This window comes from Amyelois transitella, chromosome 15 (assembly GCF_032362555.1).
Source record: "Amyelois transitella isolate CPQ chromosome 15, ilAmyTran1.1, whole genome shotgun sequence".
Lineage (NCBI taxonomy): Eukaryota > Metazoa > Arthropoda > Insecta > Lepidoptera > Pyralidae > Amyelois > Amyelois transitella.
The window spans coordinates 1,906,201-1,920,425 of NC_083518.1; the positions used below are offsets into that span (position 1 = coordinate 1,906,201).

The 14,225-nt window shown below is 36.4% G+C and overlaps 1 protein-coding gene across 3 annotated transcripts; it reads right to left on the reverse strand.

Annotated features, from left to right (window-relative positions):
- Positions 1-481: 481 nt before the first annotated feature.
- On the reverse strand, positions 482-11,814 carry LOC106130467 (REST corepressor 1). 3 transcript variants are annotated; one of them, XM_060948146.1, is made up of 11 exons: positions 11,541-11,814; positions 11,092-11,229; positions 10,797-11,011; positions 10,487-10,675; positions 10,029-10,109; positions 8,644-8,759; positions 8,122-8,353; positions 7,332-7,485; positions 6,933-7,094; positions 5,218-5,312; positions 482-4,669 (listed from the first exon to the last, which is right to left on the reverse strand). In XM_060948146.1, exons 1-11 carry the CDS (start codon positions 11,644-11,646, stop codon positions 4,577-4,579), a joined length of 1,581 nt encoding a protein of 526 aa, XP_060804129.1. In that variant the 5' UTR covers positions 11,647-11,814; the 3' UTR covers positions 482-4,576. The 3 variants fall into 3 exon arrangements, with proteins under 3 accessions (XP_060804129.1, XP_060804128.1, XP_060804130.1); XM_060948145.1 differs by having other exon boundaries at positions 11,092-11,244; XM_060948147.1 differs by lacking the exon at positions 10,029-10,109 and having other exon boundaries at positions 11,092-11,244.
- Between the last annotated feature and the right edge of the window lie 2,411 nt (positions 11,815-14,225).

Below are 14,225 nucleotides of genomic sequence, written 5' to 3' on the forward strand. Positions count from 1 at the left end.
CGATTATTTTTTTGTTACACAGTACCTATAATACCTCTTTTCTTTCATGGCGCCGGATATATATGTAGAGATTACCTTTATTGAACATAAATTATATAATAACGTATGCTATGGTAATGTACAAAAGGCGGCCCAATCGCATTTTGCAATCTCTTTCAGGCAACCACCATTAGACGAGCCATGATCCATTTACTTTTTCACATCACAAGATGAAGATCCACATGGGGTTGATATTCATTTAATAAAAAATCTGTCAGATTCGCTCCTCTCCACAGAGTAGAGGATACCACTGCGGATACGAGTAGGACTAATGCCGGAAGAATGATAACTGTTGATGATGATTTATGATAACATTAACCCTATAAGAACCTTTCCGCGCAGCAAATAAAACGTGTGTTTGCAGTATGGAATTGAAATCAACATCATGCAAAATGTGTATTCTAGCGATGAATTATCAAACAATTTTAAATAAAAAGCCAAATAATTATTATACATATAATTATTATTATCCTTAAAATAAAAACTCCCTAAAGTCGGACTATTTGTGTTAATGTCGGGATAAATAACCGCTTGAGCTCACTTAACCATAAAAAGAACTTCATAAACTGATTTAATTACTTAATATACAGAACACAATAACTAATAAAAAATATTTTTATTCCGTAACAATAATCCTACTAGCTCTAAATTAGCATCAATAAAATGACTTCATTGAGTGGACGTCTTTGGGAGCGATTCATTTTATGCCACAAATAAATCGTAAGTTAGTTTTCTTATTCGGCAATAACACCCCGTTGTGTTTATGTCGGGTGTTAAAAATATTCAAAATTTAATCAAAATATCTTACAATCAAAATACAGTTTATTATAACCGCTCACTTTGTGAAATGTATCTTCTTAGCTTGATTTAGTGTTTAATATTTTGAAATAGGCGAGAAGTTACGAAAAATATATTCTACTCTTGAACACATTTGATAAGTCGAACTACAAGAAATACATTTTATTTCTTTAGTGATTTGCGACTACAAACTAAAACGCAAGGCTAAATTATATTTTGTCAAACTTCTATGAACACACAGATCAAAAGCGGTAAAACTCATTGGCCATCATTAAAATAAATCTCGAATATCAACCAGGCAGTTGGCCTTACAAATATACAAATACATGTCAACTATTAGTAGAAATGGGCGGTACAACTAATTTATAAAGAACCCATGACCCAAACTAAAAGTATTTCGATACTCATAAAAAATATAAAGAAACAAATATTGCTACGTCAGTTGATAGGCGGACGTTATCTGAATGTACTCGTATCAGAAATGTGCAATGAAGATGTGGGAGAGTATAATTATTACTTATCTTAACAAAATATTAAACTATGGTGGGTACTTATATACACAATAAGTTATGCCAATTATGACGCAGTGAAAACATAAAAAACTGAAACTAATTTCGTAGTTATCATGTCCCGCGTATTTTGCATTTTTTTTTTATCTTTTAAAACGTTACTAAGAACGTAACGTAACTCAGAGACTTAATCTTTCCACTTGCCAGGATCCCTGCATACATGTCTAGCAGTAATAATATGATACTACATAATCATAAGTGTTATCATAATATTTTTATTTTTATACTTTGCACTATTTTTTCAATTTTCACTACGTCACAAGGGTAGGTAGTCAATTATAAATAACTAAGGTCGGTAACACATCTTCGATCATCAACACTGCTCACTCGTGATGTATTTATTACAACTAGTAGAACATTATGCTATAAACAAGCGATCATTCAAATTACACTAAATGAAATTGAACCTAAAGTCATATATGATAGAGCCGAATTGTCGATTTAAAAAGAAAAAAAAAACGATACAACAATATTACCAACTAGAGGCAAATTATAAACGTAATTGAATAAATTTGTCATACATTTGATTATCATGCAATAATTTTAATTGTAATCCCATATAAAGATGACCATTTTTATCTAAAAATTCAACAACTCGGCTCTTAAGGGGACTACATAAATTTAATATAATGATGCCTCGACAAATCACACTAACCTCTTCTAATCCAAGATGTCTTTTAAGTGTACAAAAATATAGTCAATATTAATAACATTTATCATTTCTATACATCATTCTGTTCACGATAAATACAAAAATTAGGCTTAACATAAATCGACACAATTTACATAAGACGGGTACATCGTAAGGTACCACCAATCATATCAATATTATTCAGTTCAGAATCTGATAAAATCTGAAACTATCATAAAATAGTACTTAAGCGAGTATCTTCGAATAAAAATATGCCCTAACATCTAATTCATTGTTAGTTCGCTATAATACTACAAGCAAATAATGGACATAATTCAAGAATTGATTATGCTTATAGATTTTTTAAGACTACCAAACAGGCTATTAATTAAAGTATTATATAAAGTTATACCAATTTACGTAGAACAAGATATCTGAACTAGTATTTAATGCGAATATATATGGGATGTGAACAAAGTTTGTTGCAAGCAACATATCCGAGATCCGAGAGCACAGCTCTGCAGCTTACATACAACCAGAAACTACCTATAAGTACTTTGTATATTTAAAGAGATAATTTCACTTTTAGTAACTATAGTTAAGAGGTTGACTCTATTATCAGGTTTTTTGACTCCCCAAAATCGTGTACTGTGTGAGACATCCTTCTCAATGCAGACTACGCTCAAGATTACAAAATTAGCATAGTGATAATTACCAAAAGTGAAACTAACCCTTCAAAAATAAATAGCGCGATATTAAACCAAATATCAAGTCACTTAAAACGTTCAAAAGAAGATAAACGTTACACCCACGAGACTTAAATCTGTGACTTAATTACTTGTGTTATGTCACGTTTTCCTGTTAACCTTTTTAATATCTACCATACAAATTAAAGGTCTGTTAACACTTTGACACAGGAAAAATTACTATTTCAAATTTCCTGTTTTAATGCATTAAGTGTTCACAAATTCTTGGAAAAATATATATTTATTTTTATGGAAAGTCATTTACATTATCAAGTTAATCTTTCAATAAAACATATCACAAATTTTTTGGAGTGTTAGGCGAATTTAGTTCAAAATCGGGTGAAATGTGTGAAGACCTTTAATTCAACCAAAATGTCCATCGGCATAACTGTTGTTATTTTCCACGATTACGTTAATTTTTTTATTCTAATACTATATTTACATCCATACTATGCGTATACTGTCATTCCTTACACGAAAATCACAATTCACCCCCCCACCGTCGCTCGAATCCAACTGTTGTTTATAACACAATTATTAATGCCCATATACCTACATGGACGAAGGAAAAAGATAAATGCCAGCGATTTTGCCATACAATTGAATACTAATGCTGTCCAAAACACTTAGACATAGACAAAACACCACCTAATCGCAAACAGTAATCCTTTTTTAAGAAAAAAAAAAACGAACGGAATGAAATAAAATTTAAACAAACCGTTATTCATGTTCATTCCATCTGGTCTTTTTTATATAACAAAAGTGTTCTAATTTGAAATTCTATCTACCATCTATTTCAGATTTGATACATAATATAGTAAACTATTTATTAGGAACGCCTCTGGTGTATACTATTTATAAGTATGTGTTTTAAAATTTTATATTTTTTACACTTCCTTCATAAAATACTCTTTAAACTTGCACTCATTAATTTATGTCTACAATCTAGCGATATGGTAAAGCATTTAAAATAGTACATACGCTTATAAATATTACATAGTTTCAGTTTGTGCCTATATCATAGCAATTGTGACATTTACATGGTTAAACTATGAAATCCAGCGATCATTTCTATAACTCCGGTTAACCTTGAAGATTGAGGGAGTACCACTTCAATGGCCACCTTCCTCGATTTTGTAAGAAAAGCTTTCATAGAGACACTATGAAAGCTTTCATAGGGACACTATGAAAGCTTTTCTTACATCTCAAATTAAATTGCTCTTGATTTTAAATATAATCCCTATAAGGCTTTTTTACTACAATCACTCTTTCTATTACTTGTTTGAAGTCAAGTTCAAAATTTAATTTAAACTAACAAGCTTACCTAGTTGAAACTGCACTTAATGTCTGCACATAAAAAAATATGTATCCACACTTAATTGTGTATTGTGTTATTTTTAAGAAATAATATGTTATTAAGATCCTACATACATATTTTGATGAAGTCTAATTTAACCTAGCCTAGGCTGAAACCACAACAGGACATATTATATCACGCATTTATACAGAATAGTTTATATAGAATCCTAGAGTAGTAGGTTATATTAAGAAATTAAATGTACACTTATTTTCAAAACCAAACTTAAGATTAAAACTCGCAGAAAAGCACGGTACTTAGATAAAAAGGCAATTACAAACTATCAAGCGAACTTATAAATGTGGCTCAAACTGTGCTCTTAATGTTTATATTCACATTTGCACAACTGACTCAGAAAATTTGCACTAAACACAATTGGATGCGATGACGGGTGTGGGATAAGTTAGATGCGAGGGCAAGCCTAATGCGGCGTGGATCACTTGCCGGGTTTGTGTTTGGGCGGCGTGGTGGGCGGCCCCCCCTGCTCCGCGGACGCGCCGATAGCTACGCCCTCGCTGTCTACCTCCATCTGAATACATACATATTATATCGCATATGTATTTATCAACAATGTCTCGAAAAGACTCAAAGCTCATGTTCAGTTAGATAACATAAAAAATGAATTGATCGCCTTATTGCCGTGCCGTATATCTGCCGTGTGGTTCCCGGCACCAATAGGAAAAAGAATAATACCACTCAATCTCTTTCCCATGAATGTCGTAAAAGGCGACTAAGGGATAGGCTTATAAACTTTGGATTCTTCTTTTAGGCGACAGGCTTAAACCTGTCACTATTTGAATCTCAACTCTATCATAAGCCAAACAGCTGAACGTGGCCTATCAGTCTTTTCAAAACTGTTGGCTCTGTCTACCTCGCAAGGTATATAGACGTGATTATATATATGTATGTATCGCCTTATTGAAGAATCTCAAGATTAGCAAACGTTTCCTTTGACTAACTATTACAATCTACAAGGAAAGGGAAGTAAGTGGCTGACACACAACAAGTTTATCATTTCTTACTACCTTCTAAACTTGTGGTAGCAATATTCAAAACAATTTCATCGCACAATCTTACCTTTTCATCCTTACTAGCGGCCTGAGGCGAGCTCGTGCCATTGTTGGCGTTCGCGCTCTCGTTTGCCGTGTCCGTGGCTTCTGTGCTTGTGGCGCCTGCGTAGAAAAAATATTAATTTAACATTATTCCAATTTAATTTAATTTGTGCCGTGTGGTTCCCGGCACTAATACAAAAAAGAATAGGAATACTCCATCACTGTCCCGGATGGATGTCGTAAAAGGCGACTAAGGGATAGGCTTATAAACTTGGGGTTCTTTTTTAGGCGATGGGCTAGCAACCTGTCACTAGTTGAATCTCAATTCTATCGTTAAGCTAAATAGTTGAACGTGGCCATTCAGTCTTTTCAAGACTGCTACCCCTACAGGCTCTGTCTACCCCGCAAGGGATATAGACGTGACCGTATGTATGTATGTATGTATGTAAATATGCAAAATACGAGGGTCAAACTGAAAGTTTTTAGAAAATCAAAAACTGAGCATTCTACTATAATATTAGTCTTATTATATCTTTTCAAAATAGTGTCCCTTTACGTCAATACATCGCTGCATCCGATGGAACCATTGGGAGAAGCACCTTGCCCACTGTTCCGGTGTCTCTTCGACGGCCCTTTCAAACGCAGCGACTGCTTCCTCAGCGTTCACAAAACGTTTACCGCTAAGTTTTTCTTTTATTTTGGGGAATAAATAGAAATCACAAGGTGCAAGGTCGGGGCTGTATGGCGTCGAAGTCGATGGTTCGCCGGGCGGTGTGCGCCGAGGCGTTGTCGTGATGAAGGAGGATTCTGCTGCGAGGTCGTTTCTCCCGAACTTTTTCAAAGACAAGTGGCAAACAAACATTGGGTTACCACTCTGCATTAACTGTTTTTTGATCTTCTAAAACAATTGTTGCGTAATGGCCTGTCCTTCCGAAGAACGAAGCCACCATCTTTTTTCCCACACTTCGACCTCTCTTTACATTTGTGGGCAATCCCTCGAACGGAAACACCCACTGGGCCGACTGCCTTTTAGTTTCAGGATCATAACAATAAATCCAGCTTTTGTCACCCGTAAGTATGTCGAATACGGCATTTGAGTCACCTCCGTTAAATTTTTCAATCATATCACGGCTCCAATTAACACGACGGAGTTTTTGGGCCTCAGTCAAATTATGGGGTATCCACCGGGCACAAAGCTTCCTGGCCTCTAAATGTTCATGGAGGATTTTATGGACTTGGCTCATACCAATGCCTAGACTTGTCCGAATCTGCTGATAGGTAACTCTTTTGTCAGCCTCTATCATACGCCGCACAACACTGATGTTTTCTTCAGTCGTCGCCGTAGAAGGCCGTCCCTCACGCAGATCATCGGTGAGAATAGACCGACCACGCTTAAATTCATTGAACCAGTTGTAAACAGTGGCACGAGATGGGGCTTCATTATGGAAGGCCAATCGAAGTCTATTGTAACTTTCTTGTTGATTTAACGTACACCGAAAGTCATAAAAAATCATTGCAAGAAAATTTTCTCGCGTTAAATTCATATTTTTGTAACGAATTATTTTCACTTTGCCGCCAAATTGCAAAAATAATGACAATTGAATGAAATTTTTACTCATAATTATTGCTAAAGAGTTCCAATTTTGAAATCCGATTAAATTCTTTTTATTATATAAATAACAAATGGCCAGTTCTAAAAACTTTCAGTTTGACCCTCGTAATCTCCAATTAAGTTCTCACCGGTGCGTTGTATCTGTAAGTTGACCCTGGCCGCCTCGTCCGCCTCGTGTTCCCTCAGCACGGCGTCCAAGTTGTAGCGGCGGCGGTATGACACGAAGAAAGTGCGCACGTGCGCTTCAGTTTTCGTGCCGAGCGTCTCTGCAATAGCTTGGAAGTCGCGGCCTGTTCACAAGACGAAATTGAATATATTGATTGATGAATGATTGGCTACCATGTTAGATGGAATATTAAATAAGTATATAGATAGTATTAGATATGTACAAGCGGCATTTTAAATCAAAATGAGTCAAACTCTCGCCGACAACTGCTGAAATGAAAGTGGACTATACTGGAAAAAAATACCTAATTGAAGATCAGTTCTCAGGAGATATGTGTGATTAAAACTTGCTGAAAACTCACCATATTTCCTGACGGCTGTAACTGCCATTAGAAGCTCATCGTTCGTCCAACGCGAATTGATCTTTGCCGGGGGTTCCCCTGGCCTTAATTCTTCAACGCCCGCATCGCCAACTTTACGCTTCATCGCGCTCAATTGTTGTTTGTTCTGCTGCACCTAAAAGTAAGTCCAATATTAGAATTATTTGTTCATAAAAACAGTAACAAACAAGCAGAATTTTCCTTAACATAGAAAATTAAAACAATTCAGTGTATGTCTCATGGTAGTCACAATTCTACAGGAAAATAGATGTGCTATCTGGATTTTCCAATTTGTACGTGGTATTTTACTAGGGGGCCGACGCAGAGCAGTAGAAGCTTTGATGGATAAAAGCGGATTCGAATCTAACGATCTAGTGACTAAAATGTGTGCAGAATAATGCTTCAGCAATACCGCGTAAAGTATTGCATTTTCAGCGAAAACTACAAGTCGTTTTATTGAAGTACAATAATATTATACAACCACATTCTCACATTACATCACACATTCATGCTTAATCGAAAAAAGGGACAATATTTGTGTTGCATGATGGCCGATACACCGCTCCCACGCAGCAAAAACAAATAAATCATATCAAAATACATATCCTCTGAAGCCACAAATATAGAAAAAAGAAGCACGGAGAAAAATATGAACAAGACCAAAGTTTAAAAGATTCCTTTAACACATTTTTTGCTAACAGGGAGCGATGTGACCCGAACGGCGCCGACGTAACAGTGAGAATGTGTTGCCATCAACGTGGGGAGCGCTTACTTGTCTTTTAAGCGATATAATTTCCCTGTCCATCGCTTTAAGCATCGCCTCGCCCTGATTGACGAGGCCTGGCGTGGGGGCGTCCCCGGGCTGCGGGCCGGTCGCCATGGCCACGAGATCGTCGTGATTGATGTAAATGCCACGAGGCAAGTGATGTTTGTACCGCTGCTGTTTGGAGCCCGGCCCTCGCCGCCCGGAAGGCCCGCACAGGGGTCGCATCGTGCCCGTGCGTCTGCCACAACCGCCAACATTCAAACAACGGTCCCAATAGGTTGACTGATCGGAAGAATCACTTTCAAACTACCAGACGGAGTTACTTTAAATCTAAAGGTTTTTCATTGTTTTGCTTTTTCGTCATTTTGTTTGAGCTACAGTGTACTTTTATGGGTCTTGCGGTTTAATTTCCCATCATAGGATAAATTGCAAAACTATTAAAAAAAAAAGTCATCAACATAACTATACCTAGCCTACCAACATCCCTATGGCATGACATGCAAATTCAATGTAATAAAGAGTACCGACCTGGCATGCACGAGGCACGCTTGGCACAACTTCTGCGAGTTGTGGGGCGTGGTGTGAGAGCAGAAAATGCCGCATACGGTGCACGTTTTGCCAGCGCCCTCTGCCGCCGTCTCGCCCTAAACCCCAATCAACATTTTACATTCCTGCCTCCAAATCTATCCACAACACACTATGCGGGGGGCGGACAACACAATGACACTCCTCACACACTTCTTTTAAAAACCCATTAGAATATTAACATAATTTAATTCTGCACACATTAGTTCACTAGATAATTCCATTTCCATTTGGGGCTGTTAAAGGAAGCATGCGGGGGATTCTTAGGATTAAGGAAAAGGATAGGCTTTTGTTACTTAATATTTGATTTTAAACGGTTGTTAGTGTACGAAATGGGTAGAATGTGATTCAGTTATAAAAGGAATTGATAGATAGATTAACATACGATTAGTCATGTCTCTAGTCACGTTAGGTAAAATATATCTTAAATTCATCAATATTGTAGACGAACAGTTAAAACCGGAACATATTTCTCTGATTCAAAACGTGGTTATATGACCATGTCACGAAAGTCATGTTCAATATACAATATTTACACTGTTCCAAAAGGGATATTGTGAATTAGCAATGAGTTATTGGTAATAATTTTTTCTGCAAAGGGAATGCATCTCAAGAACAAGTCATCACTATTAAGATATATGCCATTTACTATTTTTCTCGATTTGACAAGTACTGACCAGAATCTACTTAATTTCAAATGATCATCAAAAAATAAAATTAGTAAATGAATGAAATCTTAGTTTGTAGATAAAAATGCAGAGCGTTCAACTTATAAAAAAAAAGGATAAAAGCAATGTAAAAGCCAAATAAAATTTGAAATTTACCATTCTCTGAATATAACAACGAATTACGGTGACATGAATGGATCAATAATTACTAATGATAAGTATATTTACTTTATATACATCATAATGTGCGTATATCTCTCACAAGGTTTATCTTACGAAAATTAGTATCGCAACCCCCACCCCATAGATATACCCCATGAAGATAACGCAGTTCCTATTGCATGTTTTTTATACTCAATAATTCTTCAACAAAGTAAATATACTATGCTTAATAGTATCACCGCTAATGATATAAAAATAAAAGTAAAAATAAAAGTTAATAAGCGTGTATCGTATAACATAAAAACTAGCATGATACAGATATGACATGAAGTGCTAAATGATAATGACGACCATAATTCCAGATTTCCAGAGCGGACCAATGGAAAGTATGGAATCTGCCAAACATCAAATGGATGACATAACACCAATTAAAGTGACAGTATGATTGAAGACATTGCACATCCATGGTGACATCTTGTGGGGAAGCGTTACACCCACCTGGCCTCCGGAAGTGCGAAGCGAGGCGCCCGCGGTCTGGCCATTCCCGCCACGCACAATACCTCGGTGGATAGTCCACTTCTGTCATATCCAAGATACACGCATAACTCAACATAGTTTAGCAGTAAATGTCATTAGTCATGTCACTCTTCCACTTTAAGGAAACAAGATGATTTCATTTGAGGGAACTCTACATGCAGAGCTAATAAGGTGTTCAAATCACTCTGCTCGCTTTTATGGCATACATTTGAGTATCGTAATATTAAAAAACAAAGCTACTACTCTGCATTTCTATTTACTAACTGCCATGTGTGATTTGAGGGAAATCAAACCATTGAACAATCCAGACGCACCATCTGAGATCGCTAATCATCTGAATTCCTGTTTTGACATAACAATGAGACTATACAATGAAACAAAATGTGACAGTTTAATTTTAATCTTGTCAAAATACATACCTTTTCATCATTGTCGGATTCTTTATCTGAGCCTCCGGGCTCCGAGCCAGCTCCTGATTCTCGTTTGCCAGTGCCTGAACTGGTGGCATTCCGACCCTCACCTACTACATCCATGAGGGATGTGCGCGCTCTTGTTTTCTTCCATGAGTAGTAATATTTAACTAGAGATGCTATTGATTTATCAGGCAGCTGTAAAAAAATTATTTACACTTTTAAATATAAATGTAATGTAAAGCATATCATCAAAAGTTTTTAAAAAATGATATGATGATATTTTTTCATGTCAGCAAAGAAATATGTATGTAATTACCATTTGCCGTATTCTGTGAAAGCTCTTGCCGTGGAACTGGAAAGCCTGTTCAAACAACACCTTATCCTCGACTGTCCACTCATCAGGGAATGGGGTGAAATTAGCAAGATCCATTGATGCTCTGTTGAGGTCATGTTTATGCCAAAACAACATGCCAAGTGCTTGTTCTCCGTTATATCCATATTTTTCCTTTGCGGTGGTTATATATTCGTCCACTAAAACAATTGTGAGATTTATCAATTCACAATAATAAATCGTAAATAATTTTAAAACAAAATACTGGATTTTCACTTACATTTAATATCAGAAATATCTGCAGTAGGTGACCACACCAACAAGGCACGATCTGATATTTGCTCTGGTTTCCGCTGCTCTACAGGTTCAAGTTCAGGACACACTGCCTGGTAATCCCTACCCACTCTAATTTTCTCAGCTGCAAATGGGATTACTGCTTGGTTTCATGGTAAATGTGGGATGATAGATGGTTCGTCGCATGATGGCAGATGGTGGAAAGCATAAAAAAAATAAAGCACATCAGATGAGTATGAATGATTAATATCATGTAATAAAATGTAATATTAGTAAAAGCAATCAATATGAGACGCCTACCAGGTGCGCGTCTCGTCTTAGTTCAATCTTCGACATCATGAAATGACGTTTCGACATGCAAAAGCCCAATGTTAGTAAAATGTATGTTCCTCAAATATTCGTACAAGCGGTGTATTATCTTGGAATATTGCTTACCATTTTCATCTTCAGAGCTAGAATCTGGACTTCCATGACCATTGGGGCTTGGGCCCCTCGACCGCTTCCCGTTTCGAACATCGGTACTTCGTTCAGCCAAAACCATGATTTTTCACTTATTATCACTAAAATCACTACACAATCACACCGCGAAGAATCTCATTTATACATTAAAGCACAATATGGGAGGAAAATCAAGTCAAATGCCGAGCCTCGCACTTTAATTCAAACGTGATTCAAACCACCGCATCAATATTCTGACAAATCGTCAAAAGAGAGCATTGGTTCATTTAACGGCGTCGGTACCTGGGTTCAAGCATTCACTTTGTGCTTTTGAAAGTTTCATATCAAATTTCTCTAAACTTTAAAATTTTTGAGTTGTAGAAAAATTTTTAAGTATAAAATACTGAAAAGTTTACATAAAATACCCCAATATCATTTGTTTAGACCTAATTAGAACAACTTAAAATAAATGGTATAATTTTTTATTATAGTAACACTTAATGTACGGACTCTTCGGAATGAACTGATACATAAGTATTTAACTAATTACAATTTAATTAGTATTTACAGATTATTTAATGGAAATTAAATTTAAACATATAATTTAATATTATATTATAATAATTGTGAATAATATAACATCTCCAGTAACTCACTAGTGACGTAGTATGTAAACAATGTACTCAGTATTAGCATTTTCTTATTTTTATTGAGAGATGGCGTTAGCATCTCAATCCCACTGAAATGAAACGTATACACTAGCTAGAGCTTCGGCTTCGTTTTTTTTTCATGAATTGAAAGCAATGTGCTACTAGATTCACCGCAAAACTTCCTACTCATTTGACTTGACACTAACTATAACTAGGATCTACTTAAGGAATCTTGATGATGTAGTCAAAAAAGGAAAATAAGGTTTATTAGAAGAAGTCGATGTATCTAACAAGGTCAATAGAAGCTCTTTTACCCGACTGCATATTATGGAATTATCTGTCGCAAAGCAACGTCCTAACCTAACGAAGTATCACGGACGCATTAAAATTTTAGTTCGCATTTCATAAATCAAACAATCAAATCTTGTGGTTTTGCTACGATCACGAAGGTTTCATAGGCATTCTCATTATGTAGGAAACAAAACCGCCGTGCCACACGATTTGACTAAAATGTAGAGTTTGTGAAGTTAGGGCGCATAGATCGAAAATCTTTGGCTCTACATGAAATCGGACCAGCTTTTAGGTTTAAAGCGTATGGATTTCAAAGCTTGGTTTTACAAGAAATGACGTCAAATTGGACTCTACCAAACCTCCCATGCACGCGGTAATGGAATGTCCACGTCACTGTTTTTTACTACGCTTTTATTAGCTTGGGTTGTATGTATGTATGTAACGGAATCTTTGAGCTTAATTTTTTTAGTGAATGGTTTGAAAGGAGTTTACAAACTGACACCATGAAATTTGATCTATACAGAGTAAGCGCCATATGGAAGATGATGTTGTACTTAATTGACCCCTCTCGGCTTGAATCGTGGTATTAGGTATTTTCAGACCCGGGTTCCCCTTATTGGTAAAAAAATTGCCAGGAAGATAACTGACATCAGTATTGCGGGCTTGATCATAAAATAAATAAATATAAATCGTATATTTTACTAAGACGTAAATAGTAAAAAGCGACTAAGGAATAGGTAGGCTGATAAACTTGGGATTCCTCTTTTAGGCGATGGGCTAGCAACCTATTTGAGTCTAAATTCCATCTTTGAACCGACAGCTGGACGTGGTTTTTTAGTCTTTGGGCGAATGTTGGCTCTGTCTACCCTTTAAGGAATAAAGACGTGATTATATGTATGTACCTTAGATAGGTACCTACATACGTAGACATAACATGACATATGCTTAATCAGATTTTATCCCTTGCGGGGTAGAAGGTGACAACCTTTGGATTTCGTATAAGATGTAATTGAGATTTGCGTCTCAATTACATCTTAAACCGAACCGAACTAGTGACAGGTTGCTAGCTCATTCCCTCGCAAGAAGTATCCCAAATTTATAAGCCTTTCCCTTAGTCGCGTAGGTACCTTATTTTAAAGTGCCTACCATACCGACGTTGTGTTTGTCAGTCAAATCACAAAAGACAAATACTTTTTTGTGGAATTTTAGGTGGAATGTTATGCACTATCATTGCCTGAAAAGGGTCTATAACAGAGAAGAGAGGAATGAAATGTGGTAAGCACTGTGCTTGGAGTGAGCAGTGCCTTGATACGAGCACTGAAACCTTTATATAAGGAGTCGAGGACTTGTGTAAGGATAAACGGAGCACTCACTAAGTGGTTTATACTCAAACTCAAAATATTTATTGCATAACTGTGTATTTGATGGAAATACATTTAACAGTATCAACAGTTTACCAGGCAGGCATGCAATATTATTTAGCATTGATGATAATACTAACTGAACGGGCCGAGGGTCTGTTGTCTGTCTGTCTGTGTCTAAATAAAAACAGAATTTAGCCCGTTCAAGATACGTCTTGTCGTCTTCTCGTCTTATGGTCGATGTTGATCGTCCTTTTTTTCCTCAGTCTGTCAGTCGGTTTTGGTCATCTAAATTGTCAAGTCAAAGAGTCTCGTTTGTCCATGGAGGCTGAACGGCCGCTACACTAACATTGAGTAAGTTTAACTTTGAGAAAGGCGTT

Bases quoted from the DNA above. Each gene is read 5' to 3' on its own strand.
- LOC106130467 (XM_060948145.1), bottom strand. From the start codon at position 11,646: ATGGTTTTGGCTGAACGAAGTACCGATGTTCGAAACGGGAAGCGGTCG. The intron at 8,760-10,028 runs GTGGGTGTAACG...ATTGGGGTTTAG, and splicing joins TTCGCACTTCCGGAGGCCAG to GGCGAGACGGCGGCAGAGGG. The intron at 7,486-8,121 runs GTAAGCGCTCCC...ACTTACTTTTAG, and splicing joins TTATATCGCTTAAAAGACAA to GTGCAGCAGAACAAACAACA.